This window comes from Seriola aureovittata, chromosome 4, assembly GCF_021018895.1.
Source record: "Seriola aureovittata isolate HTS-2021-v1 ecotype China chromosome 4, ASM2101889v1, whole genome shotgun sequence".
NCBI classification, from domain to species: Eukaryota; Metazoa; Chordata; class Actinopteri; order Carangiformes; family Carangidae; genus Seriola; species Seriola aureovittata.
In genome coordinates, this window is record NC_079367.1 from 22575830 (window position 1) to 22599866 (window position 24037).

The 24037-nt window shown below is 39.0% G+C and overlaps 2 protein-coding genes across 4 annotated transcripts in view; both read right to left on the reverse strand.

The window, feature by feature from the left end:
- Positions 1-10880: 10880 nt before the first annotated feature.
- LOC130167280 (protein sel-1 homolog 3) lies at positions 10881-17635 on the reverse strand. Its single transcript, XM_056373288.1, has 23 exons — positions 17486-17635; positions 16882-17356; positions 16593-16719; positions 16379-16500; positions 16177-16292; positions 16021-16082; positions 15791-15923; positions 15573-15708; positions 15317-15454; positions 14690-14895; positions 14404-14583; positions 13747-13866; positions 13370-13510; positions 13190-13252; positions 12912-13085; positions 12651-12778; positions 12474-12557; positions 12286-12376; positions 12076-12163; positions 11875-11984; positions 11677-11804; positions 11468-11570; positions 10881-11200 (listed from the first exon to the last, which is right to left on the reverse strand). The coding sequence occupies exons 1-23, from the start codon at positions 17540-17542 to the stop codon at positions 11111-11113; spliced, it is 3072 nt and encodes a 1023-aa protein (XP_056229263.1). The 5' UTR covers positions 17543-17635; the 3' UTR covers positions 10881-11110.
- Positions 17636-19594: 1959 nt separating this feature from the next.
- Positions 19595-24037, reverse strand: part of stim1a (stromal interaction molecule 1a) — a 28494-nt gene continuing 24051 nt past the window's right edge. Inside the window, exons 12-14 of one of the 3 annotated variants that reach the window (XM_056373542.1) lie at positions 23838-23918; positions 23005-23392; positions 19595-22560 (exon numbers count right to left, since the gene is read on the reverse strand). In XM_056373542.1, coding sequence (XP_056229517.1) covers positions 22050-22560; positions 23005-23392; positions 23838-23918 — 980 coding nt within the window. In that variant the 3' untranslated portion in view covers positions 19595-22049. The remainder of the gene's footprint in view (positions 22561-23004; positions 23393-23837; positions 23919-24037) is intronic. The other 2 variants (XM_056373540.1, XM_056373541.1) reach the window with 2 other exon arrangements.

A 24037-nucleotide genomic window follows, 5' to 3' on the forward strand; every position in this document is an offset into this window, starting at 1 on the left:
ATAAAATGGTAGGACTGCGACCCTTATATCAGTCCCAAGACAGCTGCGAAAAATCATCAATTTCAATAAACTTAATCTGTTGGTTATTTTTAAGTAAACTGCTCTTGCTTCTTAACTATTGCATTTTTGTTGGACCACTTGTCCAAAATGCAAACATATTCAATTTACAATACTGAAAAAAAAAATAGAGAAAATCCTCACACTTGAGAGGCTAGAACCAGAGAATAACTGGCATTTGTACCTAATAATATAACATATGTGATGTATTTTGTGTCACTGAATTAATAATTTCAGCCTTATCCAAGAACAACACTTTATAAAACACTATCAATGAGAGGATTACTCTAGCATCACAGTAAGAAAAGGAATAGAAAAGTATAATTAAATAAGAAATATGTGTCACTCTGATCACAAATTGTGAGACTTGGCCATACACATGCTCTTAGTCTTGTGGCGGGGCCAAAAAGAAATAGAGTAGAAAACATCTAAGTCTTACCTTGACCCTGAGCATCCAATAAGAGACCACAGAGAATCAGAAGGTGCTGGAAGGTGGAAGAAGACACACCCAGTGAGAGCACTTTACATCCCACACAACTCTGGATACTTGCAGCCATGGCACCATTGGATACTGTGGGAAAATAAATAAATAGTGACAAATAGAGTATTAAGACATTGGCAAGAATTTCCATTTTACTTGCACATTTCTAAATATAGTTAAGGCAAAGGCCCATTAAGCACATGATATGAAAAACATGCGAGACTCCAGAGTTCATGAGGCCAGAAGGAAAAGATAAATCATCTGGTGGAAATTTAATTCACCAAATATTCAGCACTAAATATTAGTCTCTGGCTAAAGTACCACAGCTATTAATACAAATAGCATTCAATGACCAACAATTTATCAGATTCTGATGATAAAACCGTAAAAATTAATTCAAGAATAAAATGTATTTTGCTGCTATTATTTATTAGAACATTGAAGCAAATAAACAGTAAAGCATCTAGCAACAATGATGTATAAGTATCAAAATAGTTTAGATTAATCCCAGTAAAATATAATAAAGGTAACCTTCAGAATATGTCAGACTTCTTCAGAACTTCACCACTATTATTTTAATTTACCATTTATTTCTGATTGTGTATTTTTCCAAATAATTGGATTGATGGTATAGATGTGCTGGGACAATTTAGTTATTTTTTATAGGCTTTTAGGTATCAGGATTTAGGTATTTTGATATAATTGTATTTGTACATGCAGTGACTGGGACCCTATTCACAAGCCTCTGGAGTTTATTGGGGTATCTCATTTGCATGTCTATTTACAAGACATCAGAAACACTGGTCCTTCTATTCTGCCCTCACCATGCATGTAGGTGGAAAAAACAGTGAAAAAAAGCTCTTCATAATTTCTCAGAACCCACTGTGTCATCTTCAAAATGCCTATTTTGACCAATCAACACACCATAACCCAAAGACATTAAGTTTATTATCATATCACACAAATAAAATCACCAAATACCTGCTACAGGTGTACAAATAAAAAAGAACATATAAGAAACTAGAAAATATTTTTCTTTTCTTTTTTAACTGGCTATATAATTCTGATTCGGTGGTGGGAATAAAAAGGGTTATAATTTAGGAAATTGCTTGGTTTTCAAAAGTAAGACCAAGTCAAGGGTCTACAAACAATACACAAGCCTCTACTGATTACAAGGCTACACCTTGAAATTTGATTTATTGCCAGGGACAAAGGAGTCTGTCGCAGTGCTCTCAAATGAAACATAAGTAATCTATGCTCACAGACTTCTCATACATATTGGCAGTGGGCCATCTTCATGGGAGCTATGTACCCATTTGAATCGAATGCTTTTATCTTCCATTTTTTGGTTGCTCAAAACAGGTTGGCACGATAGATGCTAAACCTTTAAGAGCTTTCAGTTTGTCACTATTGCTGACTTCAATAGGAAAACAACCAACATTAAATGTGGGCAAAGCTCAGTCTTGTCACTCTAATAACTGATGCACACTGTGTGGCAAAGTTTACTAAGTGCTATAATTCACCTTGACATTTCACAACAGGCTTCCAAAGGAAGAATGAAATCAATAGGCCTATACTTTTTACCCACTGATTTATATTCACATCTTTACTTGACTTGAAGAGAGATTAGTTATTTGGCATCATTGGACAAATAATAAAACCAATTTGATGTGCTTTCAGATATAAAACAACACTATGCAAACAACAGGCATTTGATCACCAGCCATTACGTCTCATAGCAGCATATTGCTTTTGCCACCATCCAATAATGGTAAATAAATGAGTACTGAATATTGAATGGTATTTAAACCTCAAATTTATATATTACAATTATCAGACACTGAATTCTAAACATCAAAACCTGTGAGAATTTGTGAATATATGTGGGTATTAAAGTAATTTTACATTGTCCTCAAGTAACTTGTGGGGTAAATAAAGAAGCAACCTGGTTCCAGTCCTGTGAATGGTGGCCACTCTTAAGATTTTATTCAGCATTTCAAATAGGATTCAAATTCTGCTGTTGTGTTCATTGACAATCATTTCCCTGGTTAGATAATTAACAAGCCAAACCTTTGTTGACAGGAAGAAGCGAGGCGACTGCACCATGCAGCAAATTTTCAGATACCTTTGTTCAGATAGATAGTATTTTTTTGATACACCTATAGCACACTTATCTCATTTATCACAGTACCTTTTGTATCATCTACCTCATCGCTGCATGTAATTTTCAATAGAAACTTTTAACAATAAAATACAGGGATCCCAGTCCCAGTAACAGGATTGGGCCATATCTGTTATAAAAATGAAGACAACTGCAACCATTTTGAGAAGGTCGGATGTTGGTGCTTCAGATTGTGTAAACAAAATGTATAAAGTAAAGCCTGAGTAGCAACAGTTTGAATTTTAGCTTCCTAAAATATCAACATCTTAAATATAATGATCAGTCACATTTGAAATGTAGAATGTAGAATTTTTCCCAAGACGACAGCATGTTTGGTATCATATGAAACTAGTCTAGCCTTTCTAGCCTTGCCAAACAAATCACAATATGACCAACACAATTACTTAAGAACAAAACTTCATGGTTATGATTTTTCATCAAAGATGCTCAACACCAGTCTGTTACCTTCTTCCAATAGATACACTTAACTATTCATACTGGGAAGAGACTGATTTGTGAATTGAGGGTGACAACCACATTTAAGAAGGGAGTTTTGTGCCCTCTACTGTTTGTATAGAAGTAGATGCCCAAATTAACTTCAAACTTTGAGATAGCTCACAGTAAGATGTTTGTAACAACTGGTCAATTTACCAGTATATGTCATATGGAAGTCTGTGCTGCTTGTCTACCTCAAGCCCCCAGTAATGGAGGTGTACAATAAAAAACACTGCATGTGGAGATAACAGTTAAATGTCTGACTGGTGTATTGTGTGCAGAGAGTGATTATTAATGGAAACCAAATTATTCACAGTTAGATTACCTGGAAGAAAAGCTATTTAGCACATTTGGCACTCCAAATGGTTAAAATGGAGAGGCCACCTCGTACTATTGTTATTTCTTTCGCATAATATTTGAAAGAGTGGCAGCTTAGAATTGTTAGAACAAGTTCAGTAGCATCAATGTATACCAACTCATTTTATAAGGTTGTCATTCACTCTCTAATTTAAAAGTTTTACGCAAAATAAAAATTTCAGTTTTGCTTGAGTTTTTCTAATCTCATTCTCTCACTTGCCTGGTGATAAGGACAGGGAGACTTAGTGTATTTCAAAATTCTCCCAAGTGCCCCCTATCCATAGAGCCCAAGCTTGTTCATTTTGCCTTGCACTTGTAGAGCTACAGAATTGGTTAGGTTTTTTCAGTCAGAAATTGGAAAAAAAATTGCCTATGACTTAAGGGTTTAAGCAAAAATGATATATGATTCATGTAACATATAATGATTAAACTCAATGTAGGTATGTAAAAGATTAGATTTTATAATATCAAGCCAGCTGATAAACACTTTGTTTACATACATTTCTTTGGAGTCTGTAACTAACTTTTGAAATATGTTGTAAAAAATATTAAGGGGGTCTCAATATACTGCAAGTCTTCCATGCTGCAGTTAAAAACTCTAATAAAAAAAAAAAAAAACAATCATGAAGAACTCATAATTTAGTGATACAGATGACTATGTCACACCCCCATCACCCCAAACACACACATAAACTACCTGTACTGTATCTGCACCTCCGTGTTATTCCTGCTGTATATTCCACAAATGAGTCCAGTTCCCACTCGTGCCTGAGTGACTTTCTTCTCTTTGCCGCTGCTGTACACTCACAACTGGCACAGCTCTCCTCCCGTTCACCGGCCAAATAACCCATCTGCGAAGACAGAGGGAGGGAAAAGAGCGGAAAAGGAAAAAAGAGAAATGAGAGGGAAACCAATGGATGAAAATGGGAAGAAAAGGAAAAAGGAGACAGATTGCTTTGATAATGTTAAGTGTCAGGAGCTGCATTCTTGGTAAGCCAACATGCACAAAGTAAAAATTTGAGGAGTTAAACTAATTTGATTTCACATTCCCTCACCGCTGCAGTATCCTTTTCTATTCATTTGTGTGCATTTCAGCTTTTGAGCTCCAAGTCACAAGCCTGGCTGCAGTGCACTTAAATCAGAATCTGTGCAGGATCTTACTGAAGCACTAGAAAGCATACCCCTTAACGGGACATTTGAAATTCACAATACATGAAAAGTATTGTGGAAAAAAAAGATTCTGGTATCATTGGATGAAAGCTGCATGGATGTAATATGATGCTGCCTTAAATAAATGAAAAAAACATAACAAAAGACAAAGTAAAATAGTGGTAATAATATGGGGTAGATATATCGATATATGCTAAATAAAATGCTAAATATGTGCTTAAGATAATTTAGAAACAGTGTCTCAATTAGGTTGTCTACGAGAAATTAATATCAGACACTGTATTGTTCCCTTAATTTTTAAACTGTCAAATATCAATGTCTGCCTCACAAGTCCACACTGAAAAAAATGTGGAGTGTGATTTACTTAAAAAAACCTTGGTAACAATTTCCACACACAAATTCCTAGTAAATTTAACTTAGGATATTCTCAAGTAAAGTCTACATACCAATAAGTATTAAGTTTAACCAAGAAACACTTGTAAAGTTTATTAGCAAATTTCTGTTTTCATGAGTAAATTTTACTAATTCCCCTTCTGTAAAATTTACTCAAACTACCACTGCATTTACTTACAAATTTCTGTAAAAAAGTACTTGCTTTTTCCTAAGCTTTTAAATGGCTGGACCTAGTTCTTAATTTAGCATTATTTCAGTAACATTTACTTGAAAAAGACTCAGTAACAATTTCCACACAGAAATTCTTTGTAATTTTACTCTGGAAATTCTAATAAGAAACACATAACATGAAATAACCTTTTTAACACTACCTTTATTTTCCAACACTGGTGAAAGAGGTCACTGCTTACAGTATTCCAACATACTGACTCTGGCGCTGGCATTACCAGATACATTTCAAAACAGTGTTGCCAGTTAGAATTTAAGAACAACTTTCACTAAAAGCCATCAGTGTGTGGCTGTTTATTGTGTGCTCTGACACATTTTTAAATGGGACATTTGACCTCTGATGCTCTGTATGTCAGAGAGCCTTGACAAGAACATTTAAAAAGAAAATCTCCAATGAAATGCCTAAAGGTATCACTTTAAAGTGAAACAACTGCCAGTACCATAAAATGCAAAAACTGCAAGTAAGTGCAATAACGGTAAGTACCATAAAGTGCAAAAACTGCAAGAAACATGAAAGTGCAGTCAGAAATATGTTACTTTCTTTAAAAGGTAACTCCAACAATTGTATGTAACCATTCACAATGTGTTCTACCTGCAATACAATTCCATATGCCAGTTAGCATAACAGAATACACAAACTGGGCTCAGGCTCAACATTTAGAACAGGATATTTCTTTAACTAGTTTTTCTTACTAGCCACCAAGTATTTCCTCTGAACCACAAGTTAAACAATGCAGTTGGTTCAGAAACTTGCATGAAAACAGTCATCTCATGATATGAGTTTGTTGTGCAAAGCCCAGACTTTGGGAGACATCTTCAGGATGTCAAGCTCAAGAAAGAGCTACTGAAACACTTCGAATGTGTATTTCAACTTTGGTGGGTAACTCAGGTTCATTGCATAGATAAAGCCCATCAGCAGCAGGCAAGCCTTTGCCACACTTTTACAATCATCAAGAACCTCTTTTCCCTCGATGATGATCGACACATGGTCAGGGCTGTGGTCTTCCTGTGCAGTATTTCCATGGACGACAACGATCTTCAAGACGTGATGAGCATGGTCATCTCTGATGGTTTCTTTGCTGACATCCTGTCAAAAACATGTAAATCAGTGCTCAGAAGTCAATATACTATAGATATTTTCTTTAAAGTTCCTGAATATACAAGAGGTGATTTACAGGGTTGGCTAATTAAAGTGGCCATTTAATACTTATACAATAATGCAACAGAAATAAGATGTTCAGAACAAGACATTGGTTAAAGTATTTACACAAGTATTGATTTGAATCAATTTACTTTTACATAGATAAAGACTTAACTAAAGTTATTAAATGTCTTTTCACATGTTTCTCAGTTCAAGTTAACCCTACTTTGTGCCTTTCATGTATTAGTGTACATTTGGGTCAGAGGTAACAATCATATTTTCTCAGAGATGATAAACTGGCATTGTTTCAAAAACCCAGAAGGTTGTTAAAAACACTTGATATTTTCAGAATCTTCAAAGACTCTTGGAGAAAACAATCTTTTTGCATCACTGTTTTGTTTTGACTTAGAAACCCAGATGCAACTCAGGTAACAGGTTAATGATATTTTCACCAGACAATATTTTTTCAGTCAGGTATTTTTAGGGAAGTCTTGAGGACTATGAAAACACTGTCATACTAACAGTAGTTGTTTTTAAATATCCTTTTGGGTTTTTCAAACAACACAAGTAAATTATGTTTCACAGAGGTTGTTATCTCTGTGACCCAAAGTTGTGCTAATACATGGAGAGGCGGCCCTAGTTTGTGCTTTGCTCCAAGTAGGACATAAAAACATGTAAGTATACTGGATTCAGTGTAGAGGAAAAATGTGAGATTTGCCGTGGGTTTTTGATTCAACAAAAACAAATTCAAAAACTGGATAAAAATGAAAAGAATACATTGACATAAATGCACATTGAACATTTTTAAACATTTCAGGTATGAAATGATAATAGAACCAGTCATGTATCTTCTTTGCCAATTTAAGTTAATGAATTTATAAGGTTTTCCCCCACACACAGTATGAGTTACTTATCTAAAAATACATTAATATGCAAATATAAGAGGTAGTTTATTATGTTGGAGAACAGACAAATTTAATATGGTCTGAATAATAATAAAGTCACAAATTTTCAAAATTTACCTGATAGTCTTTGATGAGTTCTTCTGCAGACTCTCCAAGGAACTCCATCAAGCAGCGGATGACGACATCTCTTCTGCCTTCAGCATGTTGCTGTTACACAGACAGAAGTGAATTTATTGCTGAGAACAAATATATCAACTTTGTTCAAATGAGCTGAAGTGTCAACAGTTATCCTAAGTGTTTATGAGCTCAACATATGATGACAACAATTATATTTTTAAACTTTACCTGGCTCAGTGAATTCAGCATAGGCCTTATTTTGGTGCCTGCGACCCTGCCCTTGAAATATCTCCAGGAGTTTGGTAGAGTAACTGTCCAATTTTGACCAAAAGGTTCGCTCCAGATGAATTGTTGTGTTCCTTCTGAACTCTTCTTTGATCTGAAATAATTGACAATTAAAAAAACACAACAACATGATCACGACAACCCACCTTGCTAAAACAATAAAATAGTCCTCCCAGTGTGATACAATACTACTGAGCAGCAACACAATCTATAGCCTTAAAATGACCATCAATTTTAAGCAATACTTCTATTAAATTGTTTCAACAAAAGTTACACTTAGTTGCTACATTATTCAGTCCAACTTACTAAAATGAATGTAGTGTAATACAAATGTTTTTGTATGGTGGACTTCATAATCTTGCAAAGTGTATCTTACTAATATTCTTCCAGCCTGTACACAAACACACACACAAACTGCATTTAATGTTACTGTAGTGATAGAAACTTAGCTTGGCTAGCCTCAATGTTAGACACTGCCTGGGTTAGCATAGCGGCTAGCGCCGTTTGCGATTAGCGTTAGCTTCGCGGCTAACACCCTTAACGACCTTTTAAACATTTTAAACCAATTACAGTGATACAGTCTCTACAACAGCAGTGTTAAAAGCTCAATAACTCCTACTGGTTTTAAGAGAAGTATCTGAACAAAGCAGGTATTGTTTTGTCAGTTCACCCAACAGGCTAATATCAACAAGCAAAACACAACAGGGACGCCCTACGTTTGACGAAAGTGGCACCTAGCGTTCAGTGTAACACACACACTGGACAGTTATCACACTGTAGCCATGTTTACCTGTGCTCAGAAGCATGTCTGTGTCCGCTGACCTTAGAAAAAGTACGTTATGACTCAAGTCCAAAGCGGTCCGCGGACGCGGGAAGAGCTAGCTAGCAGTCTAAAATATTCAAACACTGACAAGCCAACATAAAATTAAAAAGTTAATTAATCATATACATACCCCAAGGGTCCACGTCCATCAATTGTCTCATCAAATGAGCACCCAAACAATCCCCCAGTCGAGGTGTGTTCAGGAGCCGTGTTCAATAACTATGTTGAAAGTTGATGGGCAAACCTCTCCTTACCCTGAACAACTTCTGTCAAAGTGCTATTGTGCAAAGCATTAACTTTGAACTACTCAATCAGGGGTAATCAATACAAAAACACTGTAAGGCTCTTGGACTGTGGGCAGCTCTCAAGTGTGTAATGACTTTTAGGACGAGACTCAAGTCATAAGACATAAAGCAGTCCAGTCACATCTCTAAAGACAGCTCTCATGATAAATTGCTTTTGTATGTTGTTCAAAGTCACCTATAGCTCAATTATTGTTGATATGTAAAATAACAATGCACAATGTGATAAATAAATCTGAAATAACTGAGTCTTGCTTCTTACTTTAAAGTTAATGCACCTTGCTAAGTTTTCAGGCTTTGTAGATTGTCTTCAGTCTAGGTCACTGGGCAACTACAGCATAAATATCATTTTTAGAAGACACACACAAAATCTCTTTACAATGGTACCTGACCTCTAAACTGCAGTTTGTACAAAGCCAAGTGAATTGTGGCAAACACACAATGTAGATGAAATAAAATTTGAGTTTTGACTCAAAATTGACATAAACACTTGAATTTCAACTAAGCCTACATTATCACATTTCCAGGCTTTTTATCCACCGGCAGAATTGTAATTCCAGCTTGACTCCCTTTGTTTTACTTGTTTAATTAATGGCCACAGCTACAGGTGTTCACAAACACAAAAGCCGTGACCACCTGTATCTCATGTTCTGTTAATTGGCTATGTCACAGGCAAGGACAGCAAACTGTGGACTGACATCTGGGGTCAACCTATCTCCAGCCCCTCCTCATAAATTTTTACCTGACACCCAGATAAAGTCTAAAAACTTTATTAGCAGTTATTGATGTACAGATGTGGCACCTTTATAATATATAAATATATATTACATAATTTTCTCATAAAGGAGTAACTAATAAAAATAACTGGCATCTACATTTTTTTTTACTCCATATCTAATAGATCAGACACATTGCTTTTAATTTTTGATGTAACACATTATTTCAAATAATACAACAAATTAAAATGGCATGGACAAAAATATTGGGAACTCTCTACACCTTTCAGCAGGTAGAATCGTCCACTTTTCTTGAGCAAACTGTTCCACTTCCCAGGTGCAATGGCTGCTTTCACCTAACTGCGAGTTTCAGCTCTTTACATGGTCAGTTGGATTAAGATCCAGGACCAATGTTTTCTTCTCATCCATTCTTCTTTTGGGTCATTATCCTGTTGGAGGAGCTATGACCTGCAACACAGAGATTTCTGACACTGGGCAGTATCTTTCCCTCATGAATGCATTGATAATCTTCTGATTTGATTGTGCCCGGCACAGATTCATCGTACCAGACTCTACATCACAACCCTGCAACATAACTGAGCCTCCTCCATGTTTCACAGTAGGGATGGTGCTCTTGTCTTTGAACGCTACATTTTTTTCTTATATCAGAGGCAGCTCAATTGCAGAAAAGACCACATCTACTTTTTTCTTAAAGCTGATTAAAATGACAAATTTCAAAGCTTTTCCATCCTATCTTCGCCCCCAAATAACACTGAATCATTTCTACAAACAGAAGCAAAGCAATTAAACTTTTCTGTCGGTGTTAATGAGCTGTTGAATGTTGAAGGGATTTGGTCTCAGGGAAGTTGTCTGTGATTGTTTGAATTGAGTATGAGTTTTGACAAATCCTCTGGCATTGGTGTTTTTTGTATGAATGCAAAATATAAGACTGAATTTCAACCTTTTAGACAGTGGGAGATCTGTCCACACAAAAGCAGGAAAACAATACTGTGGGTTTAAGTTAGTTAATGTAATTTTCAAATTTAAGATGTGAGGCCCAGGTAACCTGTTAGATACTTGTTTAGTAAGCACTTTGATAAATGATAAAAGTGGTAATGGTTGACCTGATATTCTGTAAGTCACCCACAAACCGCCATGAGAGTCATTACAATGAGAGACAAGAGGACATCTAAGAACAACATCTGTTATCAACCAACAATATCTTGAAGCTCACTACAGGTTTCATGGCACTTATTCAGGTTATTTATTGTACATTCAAGTTAATTCTAAAGTCAATACATTCTTTTAACAATATGAAAAATACAAACCAGAAACATTTCAGGCAGGTACAAAACATTAATTCAAAGTAAACATACAGTATGTAAACTGAGAGACTTGCTGCGCTGTCGGTGTGGAGCTCAACTTTTCAGTTTAGTCCTTCAGTTTGTTGGGCTGATGATCCTGATAAGAATTTTGCCTCTAGCTGAGAGACAGGACACGTCCCCTGAGTACACCAAGGACGATTAGGAATATCGTTGGAGCTGCAACCGCAGCAACAGCAGCAGAGAACTGTGGGAAATAACATGACCCAAATGTCAACATCACAATTAAGTCTTTATTGATGTGCCTGTTGACCTGCTGCTGTATTTCTAGTGGTGGAAACCACGTACATTTATTCAAACACTCTAATGAAGTTTTTTTTCTCCTGCTAATACTTCTGTACTTTTACTCGGGTAAAATTTCAAATGCAAAAATATTTAAGTATTTTTATATTATAGCATGACTACTTAGATATATACAATAATTAGATATGTACCTTCGACACATTACACTGACCTTAATAATAGCACTATAGTCTTTTTGGAATGACTGAAGATACACATTGAAGAGGGCAAGGCTGCAAGGCAAGTAGGAATCTGTGTCTTCTGAGTCTCTGCATCTTTTGGAAGAAAATACAGAATCATTTTTTTTTTTTTACAGATTTACATTGAAGACAGTATGCAGCACTTTCAAAACTGATACATACACATACGAATTGAACACACCTTCTATACAAAGCACTTAGAAGCAAATTGTTGTCTGCTAAGTACAGCTCTGAGAGGCCCAGGTCAGTCAGTATTGACAGCGGCAGCCTGAAACCCTCTTCAGCAAGGAGGCCAAGGTTGTACCATCCCTGTAGAAGAACAGTATAACTTACATGCACAAGATATACACACAAAAACATTGATTCAAATGAAACAGACCTGTGGCTTGTTCCGTAGTGCTGCCAGTTTGTACATCTCTGCTGCAGAAAACAAGTTCTTCTGCCCGTCAACCTGCCCCTCATACAACAGGTCACCCATCCTAATCAAGGCTGGAGAGATGATAGAATTAGAGGTCAAATAAAGTACAGTAAGTTTGTGCACAAGTGTGCAAATATTTCGGTTTCAAAAATAGCGATTTACCATTAGTGTCAGGATTTTGGCTCTGGATTGTCAGGTTGTAATATCTCAACATACAGCGTGATGCAAAAGCCGGATCCAGGAAACTTCCCTATTGACACACAGAGTGAAAACAAATTCCAAGAGTGACTGTAGAGCAAGAGAAACAGTCACATGACCATGACACTACAGCTAATAGAGAGAAGTTTCAGATGTATATTTTCTAAAACTCACTGTATTTTGTTCACAGAGATATGCCACATTGAACTGTGCGGCGGCATACCCCAACTCAGCAGCCACTATGAAATATAAAAGTGAGCTGAACCTGTTGAGGAGTGAGAATGTCAATTTGTTGCAACTGCAACCAAGAAGCTTAATCATAATAAGGATCATGGCAAGTGTGAATAAAGAGAAAAGTTTACATGTCACTCTTGAGATATGAATCCAAGGCTTTCCGTAAGACACTGCCCAGGTATCCGTTGTGCTCAGCTGCCCACTTTACCCACCTGCAGGCAGTTGAACAGATATTTCAGTCATGACATAAGGAAATATCATATGCAGTATGTGAAATGAAATAAATAAAAGGGTTAGCAACTAACAAAACAGCATCTGATGGACGTCTATTGACACGGCCAGGTATCCCAGTGGTCCAGCTGTCTGCGAGGTGAAGTGCCCCCCTGATGTTCCCTCTTTCTGCTGACCTCAGATAGTACTTATAGGCCATATACTGTGGAAAAGACTCATTTTGTACCTCATGATTTAGTCGTTGAAGACTAGTGCGTTAGTATATGAGTGGATGATGTGTATTTATTTGTTTTTTGGGTTTTTTTTTTTTTGTTTTTTTTTACAGTTTTGCTCACCTCGTCAGCAGCTTTTCCTGGATACAGACCCTGTGAGTATATGACACCAAGATTCAAAGCAGCATCTGGACTCTCGAGGAGATCAGCTTTTTCCCATAGCTGCACTGCCTGCTTGTAGTCCTGTTCAAACTGCTCATAGTACCAGGCCAGGGCACTGATTGCAGGAACAAAACCCTGTGGGACAGAAAACTTGTGAGAAGTAATATGGGGTGTGCAAAGTGGGAAAAGCAGATTGATGACAGTAGTAATGCTGTGATTAAGTTTTAGCCATACAGAACCTGGTCCATCGCTTTCTGGAGGAAAGTGACAGCTTTTGGAATGTCCTTTTCAACCCCATGTCCCTACAGAGAAACACATTTATATCAGATAATATGAAATAATGCACATAAATAACTACAGAGGAATTGTTACTTCTTCAAGAGAATCACACATCACTGTACAAGAACTGTAAATCTGACCTGCAGTAGAACTATGCCGTAGTCATACATTGACACTGGGTCCCCCCATTGGACAGCTCCCCTTTCGTAGTGTCTCACAGCCTTTTGGATGTCTGGAGACACTCCCTGCTGACCCCAGAACAGCATGCGGGCAATTGCTTGCTGCAAGACAGTTTCAAAAAAATAATCCATGATAAAATAGCCACACCTTGTCCATGTGTCATTTTCTTTTTACCCTCTAAGATGCAGTTTGAGGCTCAAACTTAAAATCTGAGAAGTGCGCACACACAACCAGAGGTCTTATTTCTTAAAATCTGTCATATTTGTTTTTATTTTTATCCCACTACTTTTAAAATCTAACTTTCTGTGCTTTTCCATATTCAGAGATGACAGGGTACCTCAGCTTCAGCTACTCCCCTGCGTGCCTGCAGTTTTAGCCACTGGAAGATATGATGGTCTTCATTTGTCTGGAGATTCAGCAGCTCATCATTGTTCAGGTAGACAGCCTCAACAAATGTCTAAAAAAATAAAAGAAAGGAAAGAGGGAAAACATGTGTAAAAAAATCAAAGGATTTCATTTTCTTTTGTTGCAGAAATGCTACTGTGTGCTTTGAATGAAATGTAATAATACCATGTTTATCATACTGTTATCTTTTGTTTGTATGGAAAGCAAAGGTAAACTTATTGAAGATAGAAATCTGAAAACTATACCCACAATAAGGGGAGCAGAAAATGTATTACCATATCACATATTAGCTCATATGTTTCTAATAACCCCACAGGTAAATAATGTGAAGAAAATAAGTGTAGATTAGATGTATGAGTTTTTTCCCAGCCTCTGCAGCACAATTACTGTATGTCTGATACTGCTAGTATATATTAATATACCCTACAAACAGTTCCCAAACATTTGTGTTATATAGTTATTCACAAATATGTTCATGATCATTTAAATCATGCCATTAATTAGAGTGCATATTGGGCAAGAAAAGGCTAATATTAGTTATGTTAATTATGCAAAAATCTCTCCAAAGATCCAGTTATACATGTGTTACCTGCTCTGGTGTGGGATTATGACGGTCTAAAGTTGTCTGTTTAGCAATGTTTGCATAATATACATAGGCCAGGTCTTGGTCTGTGGGGAGACCGTGAAGCCCTCGGTGGTGCAGGTGCCCAAGATGCAGAAGTGCTAATCGATCATCCTTCTGGGCTGCCAGCAGGGCAAGTAGCCAAGCCTGCACCAAACACGAGGGCATGAGAGAACATAAAAAAAATTGGACACGTTCACAACACAGGCATAGTTCTGCTATGATCCATATCCGGAAACACACACACACACACCTTATAGGGCTGTTTCCTCACTCCCATGCCAGTGCTGTAGAGCACCGATGACATGTGCAGAGCTCTGTTATCAGCTAAGCAGCCAGCTTGAAGCAGCAGTGGTAACACTTCTCTGATCACTCCAGTGCTGCTCGCTCTGCCCAGCTTATGAAGTGATAGGGAGTACAGTGCTCTGCCCACAGCTGGCAGACTAACCCTTCTTCCTCCTACAAGTCAGCAATGGAACTGGTTTCATTGGTTTATGTTAGATAACACACAGATACAACCAGTGAGTAGAACAACCCTTCACAAGCAAGCGTATGTTATAAACACTGGCAGACTGTGTGGAATCGGGTGATGTCTGTGATCTTAAAGCTGCTTTAGGGAAAATTAAGGAGGGATAACTGGATATAAAAGGGTGTTAAGAAAATGCAAAATATTACCAGTGAAACATTCGTAAGTACTAACTGTGAAGAGTGATCCCCTTTCACAGTGCTAAATCATGGTGCAGGTATCTCGTGTTTTGAACAAGGTCACTAACTTTTCAACTCAAGTGCAGTACTTAAGTTAACCTAGTTATAGTTACTTCCCATGTCTGGATATTTTGTACCAGCACCAGGTGAATACTTTTTATGCAGTTTCTCTTACCATGTTTGAAAGCAAATAACTTGGACAGTTTTGCAGCTTGTCTTCTGTGAGGGACAATTGCCTCCCACTGTTCACACTGTGAATTTAATGATGGTCTGTCCTTTATCACCCACTTATGGAAGGCATCAAAACAGCTCTCTGGAAAAAAAACGCACTGTGAGTTAGTTTCTTTGTACCTTTAGTAGATCTACAGGGTTGTTTAGAATATTTGAGATAGTCATTTTAGCACCACCTAGTGGATATATAAGCCCATTACCAGATTCTGTCCTCTGTTTGGCCTTGAGAGAGTAGCCGCTGATTTTCATGTTCAACTCAAGATGAAACTCTTGACAGCTGTGCAGCCATCGAGTGAGGTTCACATCCTTAATAACATCTGGAATAACAGGCTCAGACTGGAGAAGAGAGAAGTCATCAGACTCTAGTGTAGCTAATTGTTGGCATGGATAATAACTGTGGGCAGCTGCAGTGTATTACCATGCTGTGAGGTGATATTTTGCTGCGGTAGTAAACCACTGGTCCAAAATACCCTTCCACACCTCTTATATATTTTCCTCCTCCAATCACAAAATATCCCTCTGTGTCATCCAGGATGAGAGTATGTCTCAGCCTATAAGACATGGTGTTAATATACATGAAGAACACTTCAAGCGCATTTCTGCTATTAATACAGTTCAATCACTTTGTCATGTTAAGAGTAGACTTACAAATGTTCTGTAGATCGAACCGTTCTCTGCTCCTGATCCACACACACCATGGAGACAGTCACCTGAGATACAGTCACCATGACAACTTCATTTTTATTACCATTACCATTATTCACATGCTCCAAAGATATCGCTTGTCAACAAGAGACTACTCACTGTTTGACCCTGCAACATCAAACTGAGTTGGCACCACTCACTCAAAGGCACCTTGAATGGAGAGAGGAATGCAGAGGATTCCTCAGACTCTCCATTCACCTGGATGTGTAGCTGGCCTGTATATGAGACACTAGAGTAAGTATTGGGTAGTTACACGAAGAGCCTCAAGATCTGAGAGGTTAGAGAAAAATCTTAATTATACCTGAATTTGTGAGGAACACTGCTGGTGTGACGTAGTTATTATGAGAGTCGATATGATGAAACACGCCACACATACTTTCCTGGCAGTGTGTGGTCACAAATATCCAGATAGAGATCAAACACCTGGGAAAAATATAAATACACTTCCTTAACTGACCCTAAATATATCTCTGTATCTGTGTAACAGACAGTGGACAGTGCGCCTTTTGTCTTACCATGGGAAAGAGATGGCTTTAATACGCAAATACTCCAGAACCTCACTGCTGTAAGGGTCCAGGGTCTTTGTGATACCAAAGTTTTCTCCAGTTGAAGCATAAATTGAAGACAGCAAATGCACCGTTTCTGCATGACAAACATAATTTATTCCATAACTATCATCTAAAAACAGACCAATATGGAAAATTGTTCTCTGATTTTAGGAAATTTAAGTTTTTAAAGCTCCACTTGGACTATTTTTGATTTAAGGTGCCTTTATCAACTGAACTTAAGCAGATTCAACCTTACCTTGCTCCATAGGGCATTGTCTCTTTAAAAACTGTTGCGTTAATTGCAGCATTTCTGTACTCCAGCTAAGGCAGAGTTGATGCTGTTTGACAGGTCGACTAAAGAAGGGCTTAGGCTGCAGAGCTGCCACATCCTGAGCTGTGATAGACACCTCAGTGTCATCAAATCCACTGTATCTGACCGAGGCTCGAAGGACACAACTCAGCACCCACTGAGACTCTGGAACAATCCCATCAGCTTGATACACCAACCAGTCCGGCAGGTTCAGCTCCACAGTCCTTATTTCAGGGTCACCGGGGACGCAGCTCCACTGTCTTAGCAGGAGGGTGGAAATGATGCCAGTGTCAAAGGATACAATACAGTCCAGCTGTACTGCAGCAGGCTCATCACAAGAGTAAAGTATTTCCAAATTATGGTCCGGCAGAGGCTCCTCTGGAGGATTCAGGAGTGTCACCTTGTCTAAACCCCAGACAATCTGTTTGTGACAGAGGACACAAACAGATACAGTTGCACATACTCATAAACAAAGTTGCTAATGACAGTTGTTAGTTAAAAGCAGAAGGAACCAATGTTTCAGAGATCAAGAGATGAAACCTGCGCCTACCTGCATACTGAGGCAAAACAGATGACAGACATATTTATACAGTGTATAGAAATCCATGGTCCACACAGTGTTGTCATTAATCTCTCCATTAAAGATTTTCAAGCTAAAGAGAAACAAGAATCCTCAAGATCCGGACCTCATCCTGCTCCACCTCAGTTATGAAGCTTAGGTAAATATTTAACAGCACACTGCTCCACCCAATTACTATATACACATTGTAGTTAAGGTGGAGCTTTGTGAATCAGGCCACATAGCAATACTTACATATACAGTATCTCACAAAAGTGAGTACACCCCTCACATTTTTGCCAATATTTTATTATATCTTTTCATGGGACAACACTATAGAAATGAAACTTTGATATAACTTAAAGTAGTGAGTGTACAGCTTGTATAGCAGTATAGATTTAACATTCCCTTGAAAATAACTCAACACACAGCCATTAATGTCTAAACAGCTGGCAACACAAGTGAGTAGACCTCACAGTGAACATGTCCAAATTGTGCCCAAACTGTCAATATTTTTGTGTGACCACCATTATTATCTAGCACTGCCTTAACCCTCTTGGGCATGGAATTCACCAGAGCTGCACAGGTTGCTACTGGAATCCTCTTCCACTCCTCCATGATGACATCATGGCGCTGGTGGATGTTAGACACCTTGCGCTCCTCCACCTTCCGCCTGAGGATGCCCAACAGGTGCTCAATTAGGTTTAAGTCTGGAGACATACTTGGCCAGTCCATCACATTTACCTTCAGCTTCCTCAGCAAGGCAGTTGTCATCTTGGACGTGTGTTTGGGGTTGTTATCATGTTGGAAAACTGCCCTGCAGCCCAGTTTCCGAAGGGGGGGGGATCATGCTCTGCTTCAGAATGTCAATGTACATGTTGGAATTCATGTTTCCCTCAGTGAACTGCAGCTCCCCAGTGTCAGCAGCACTCATGGAGCCCCAGACCATGACGCTACCACCACCATGCTTGACTGTAGGCAAGACACAGTTGTCTTTGTACTCCTCACCAGGGTGCTGCCACACATGCTTGTTTATCTTGGTCTCGTCAGACCACAGGACCTGGTTCTGGTTCTGTTCTTGGACTGCTTGTCTTCAGCAAACTGTTTGTGGGCTCTCTTGTGCATCAGCTTCAGAAGAGGCTTCCTTCTGGGACTACGGCCATGCAGACCGATTTGATGCAGTGTATGGCGTATGGTCTGAGCACTGACAGACTGACCCCCCACTTCTTCAACCTCTGCAGCAATGCAGGCAGCACTCATTCGTCTATTTTTTTTAAGCCAACCTCTGGATATGACGCTGAACACGTGGACTCAACTTCTTTGGTCGACCCTGGCGAGGCCTGTTCCAAGTGGAACCTTTCCTGGAAAACCGCTGTATGATCTTGGCCACCATGCTGTAGCTCTGTTTCAGGGTGTTAGCAATCTTCTTATAGCCATCTTCTTCTTATAACCATCTTTATGAAGAGCAACAATTCCATTTTTCAGATCCTCAGAGAGTTCTTTGCCATGAGGTGCCATGATGAATATCCAGTAACTAGTATGAGAGTATAAGAGAGAAAACACCAAACAGCCCTGCTCCCAATTCACACCTGAAACCTTGTAAGACTAACGAGTCACATGACACCAGGGAGGGACAACGACACAATTAGGCACAATTTGGACATGTTCACTGTGAGGTCTACTCACTTGTGTTGCCAGCTGTTTAGACATTAATGGTTGTGTGTTGAGTTATTTTCAGAGGACAGTAAATCTATACTGCTATACAAGTTGTACACTCACTACTTTAAGTTATATCAAAGTTCCATTTCCATAGTGTTATCCCACGAAAAGTTATAATAAATAATTAGCAAAAATGTGAGGGGTGTACTCACTTTTGTGAGATAATGTAACTAAAAGTAGACTGACTTAATTCACCTGTCAGGAAGATTGTACTTTTACATTTTAATTTTGATTTGTAGCAAACTTATTAAGTTCGCTGCCATCTTTGAGACATCTTATTCGAGAGAACCAAACCTTTGTTTAATTCTACAGATTTGAGGGGAAACCCAAATGTTGTGAAGCATGTAATGTGTAGTGTGATATCTATGAAAAATCAGCTCATTTTTTCATTCAAAATAGTTTATTGCCATCATGCAGGAGTGCCATAAAAGTCTAGACCATCACAGAAGATGCAAAATTATCATTTTCTCTGTACAAATATACTGTATGTATTCATAAATAGAAGCTCAAATTAAAGAGAAAGAAAAAACAAGAGGGGTGGGGAGTAAAGAGCTTAAGCCGATCCACTCTTCTAACCCAATATAGGTTTCGTTACAGCAGTTGACATGCATCAACATTACAGTGCATTATACTGGGAGCAGACGGACACACACACACACACACCCACTCAAACACATTCAGATGGCATAAACCATTTACAGCTGTCGTGCAAAAGAAGTACAAATGACACTTTAAAAAAGTACCAGTAGGAAATTGTTATTTTTTTTCAGCTGGTTTCTAAAATAACATATTTCGACATGTCTTAAACATCCAAACCACCTGTTACATTATGAGGCTGGGGGAGGCCGACTGTCTTTTGCAGCACTTTTTGGTTGTTCTTTGATCAGGAGCACCCTAGTCTGGTGTCCGCACTACTTTAGTAATCATCTACAACTACGGATGCATAGTTCTGTGCTCATACAAAGCTGTCAGTATTAAAACTGGCACAACGTTCTTTGCTGTGGTAATCTGAGGATGGGAATTATCTGTAACAAATGTAAACATATCATACTGATGATACTGTTACAGAAAGAATACCCTTGGACATTCAGTGTTTGAACTCAGAATATACAGTATACATCATGTGGTTTTGGGTTCTGTGTAAAAGGGGCTCAAATAGCCAAACACACTACAAATACAAAGGCCTCTGACAGGAACAGTGATTTGGCACTTTTGACACTATTGGTCTTCTGCCTCCATAACTTGTTGAACTTCCTTAAAAGGTAGATTACAATTTGAAAATTCCTATCTCATACAGAGCAAATTATTTTGCCTTGTAGTTTAGCCCTTACCAGCGCCCATCCTTCACTGACAAACTACTGTGAAGTTTTCATTGTCCACCTGAATAATTATTCAAACAAAAACGATAAGACACAGAAGAGCAGGAGCCAAAATCCAAGTTAAAGTCGCACCATGTTTGTGGATGCCATTTATCTTTTAGGAGGATAATCTTAAAAAACAAGACATAACTGTTAACTGTTTTTTTTTTTTAAATAGCTATGACTAAAAATATGCTTTGAGTATTTTGTGTTAAATATCCTGGTTTTCATGGTATATACTGCAGGTGTACAAAGCTAGCACCTCAGAGAGACTTTTTCCGAGTTGTAGCCTAATTTTTAAATTCACTACACAGACAGAAAAGAGTCCATTGTCACGCAGTGTCTGGTATTTTTTAACTTATGTTTAACATTTTGGTAATTAAGTTTTTGGTTACATTTCTGCCTAATGATAAAAGGACACAACATCCAATCTGGACATTTTAATCAGAACATCAAACAAGTGTTTGACTCCTGTCCCGCTTGTCAAACACTTGTTTGACTCCCGGTCCAGGGAGGATACATATAAACCCAAAGATTAATCAGTAGTGAAACTTGGCATTGTTTTAAAGCTTGACACATCAGCACAGCATTCTTCTCTCACACTCATGCTCACATGCACTCAACCCTAAATATTAAAAACCCTAAAAGAAAAATGCTGCAATTTAATGGTCCTTTTGTAACTTTGTAGGGAGATTTACCTCTTGTCCAACTCTCATTTGTAGGCAAGATGATGTCACTCAGGGGCTCTCGGGTTACAGCTGAGGCTGCAAATTATTACTACGGCATTTTTAATCCAAACAGTACTTAGCACATTTTTTGACAGCTGAAAGTGAAATCTGAGTCACAAATACACTAGTCCCGCTTTCACTACTACACTTCTGTTTGAGGATCTTCTCAATGTGTTATTTGCTCTGCCAAGAAGAAGACAACAAAAGACAGAAAAACTTGTAACCATCAATAGAAACAAAGTACTCAGTCAAAATAAAAGAGTGCGCATTCACTTTGGATTTGTAGGCTAGGTGGTTAGGTAGCAATAAAAGAAACATCAAGTGTAGTTTAAGCAGGTTAACGACAAGCAAACACTAAGAGCATTCGAGTATCAGTCAAACAAAAGTGAAGACATGCAAAATGTTATAGATTGTAGAACAAGAAAGAAAAACCAACTGGGAGACACATTTCCCTTTGAGACTGGCACAATTTCCTGCTGAATAAATAATACTTTACATTCCAATATACAAACCTACCCATTCCCCACATATTCAACATTGACCAAATAAGCAGATAAAACTCAAAAGCTGTTTGCTCCCACAGTCCACAGCTTCTCTCAGTAGGTGCTGTGCCTACACAAAGATGCAGCGGCAACAAATTGTGCCATCATTTCACCATTAATGAACCCCAAAAACTTTGAAACTTTTTTTCAAAAACAGACTGAAGGAACACAGTCAGAAAGCTTTGAAAGCCTGTAGTTCATGTAGCCCTTATTTCTTCTGTTTCTTGAAGATCTTGAAGGTGTGTTTCTTGCGGCTGGCAGTGGAATCTGTGTCTTCTCCTGTTGAGCCACTGTCCTCCTCCAGAGGGCTCTTCTTGGAGGACAGCTGTGGGATGCGGGTGCTGCCCTTTGGCCCCACGGCCCCAAGTTGCCCTCCTGTAGGTGATGGTGTGTCAGGTTCAGTGGAGTTGGGGCTGAGGGAGCGGGACGACTCTGACAGACTGTTGATCTCTCCCAGGCTGGGCGACTTCTCCATGCCGTACACCTTCTTCATGAGTATGGGACTGTCAGGGACGAGCTCGGCAGGACTGCCCTCATGAATGCGGTTGCCTCCGTTGGGGGTGTGAGCATGCAGTGAGATAGCATCCTCTGTGCGGGAGGACAGGCCGTGCATGAGAGAGGTGGGCTTCATTAGGTGGCCTTTGGAGCTGTAAGCAGATAGCCGATCACCAACTTGAGAGAGGGACAGGGACGAGTCGGAGTCGGAGCGATTTAGGTCCCTGTGGGAAAAAAAACAAAACACAAAAGTTAGAGGAAACAAGAAAAAACAGACCCAAAGAGTTTAAGTTGAAGCCTTGCATGCTGGGGTGTATCTACACTATGCCTGCAAAGCCATGGACACGCTGGGCACAGCCTGGACACTGGAACTCCACACTTGTTAGTTGTGCAGGCAAAGAACACCAGGAACACTGAGAGAGGTTGAAAAACAGTAAATGTATAGATTCTGTAATGCCTCATCAGGTGCAATAATGTGAAAGAAAAAAAAACAAAAAAAAACAAAAAACTACAGAAAGCATGAAAAAAAAGTGAACTCAAAGCGAAAAAAGGAAGAAAATGTGCCTAGGCTATGATACATGTGTTGAAAAACTGAAGTGACAGAAGGTGGTGGAAAAGAAAAACCACGCACATGCGATGTGTGTGGAGAATTGGAAAGAGGCGGGTACCCGAAGCTGTCGCTGCACGAGGTAAAATCAGGAATGGGGTCCATGGGCTGGAAAGAAGTGTGATATAAATGGGAGGAATGATGGGTTACACCCCCACCCACAGCGCTGGGTAAGCAGGAGGAAGAGGAGGACAAGGACTGAGGGTTTGGGCTGGAGCTGAAGATGATGGAAGGATGAGACACAGCTGAGGAAAGAGGAGGCAGAGGAAGACACTCAAGCTGCCCAAACGACTGGCTGCGTGACTGTCTGAGGGTAGCCCTAGACCTGGATGAGTATGGGGTTCCCTCTCCCTGCTGCCCCGCCAACAGGCAACTCTCTACCAACCTCTGGGAGCCCATGGCCAGCTGGGGGTCAATGTGGCGTTGGCGTAGGGACATCATACTGGGAGCTGCGGGCACAAAACAACAACATTATCAACAACCACAAAATAAAACAAAGTCGGACATGGGGGACTGAGTAGGGAGTCAGAAGAAAAGTCCACTTCCTTTTTTGAAAGAGATAATTATTGTTTAATATTTTGTTCTTTTATCAATTAAAACAACATATCTCAGATGGTAACATAGAAAGCAATAGTTAGCTCTTTTATGAAAGGTAGTGTCCATTTACAATTAAGGTAAGTGATCACTATGGGGAGAAAGTAGGAGTGCACTGGGTGGTGACAAGATTAAGAGGAGGGAGTAAATGTGGCAAGCAAGCAACTGAGGAGAGGTCAGGGGTCCAGCTGCATGTATTTGCCAATTAGAAAGTATTACAGCTTTGTGTGGCTGTAAGTCAAGGGGAGAGGTAGGGAAGTCAGCCTGACGACTGAACTGGGGCATGAACAAATGGCCAACCAGGATATTTCCACATGGGGTGACAGTTGGAACCGACGGACCACAGTTCACTGGCTCGCCTTTCCAACAGTCGGGTGCCATCTGTAGTTAGGCCAATGAGAAACAGTGGGAGCCAAATGCCAGAAAGGTGGTGGAGGGAGAGAGGGGAGTGAGACAGGTAGTGCAATTAAAAGTTGATTAAAAGACTTACTCACTATTGC

What these genes read in the sequence shown, in the direction of transcription:
- LOC130167280 (XM_056373288.1), bottom strand. Translation starts at nt 17,542, where the DNA reads ATGGATTTCTATACACTGTATAAATATGTCTGTCATCTGTTTTGCCTC. An exon ending in TGATGTTGCAGGGTCAAACA is followed by an intron (nt 16,083 to 16,176) that starts GTGAGTAGTCTC and finishes ACTGTATCTCAG; the next exon opens with GTGACTGTCTCCATGGTGTG. An exon ending in ATCTCTGTGAACAAAATACA is followed by an intron (nt 12,164 to 12,285) that starts GTGAGTTTTAGA and finishes GTGTGTCAATAG; the next exon opens with GGAAGTTTCCTGGATCCGGC.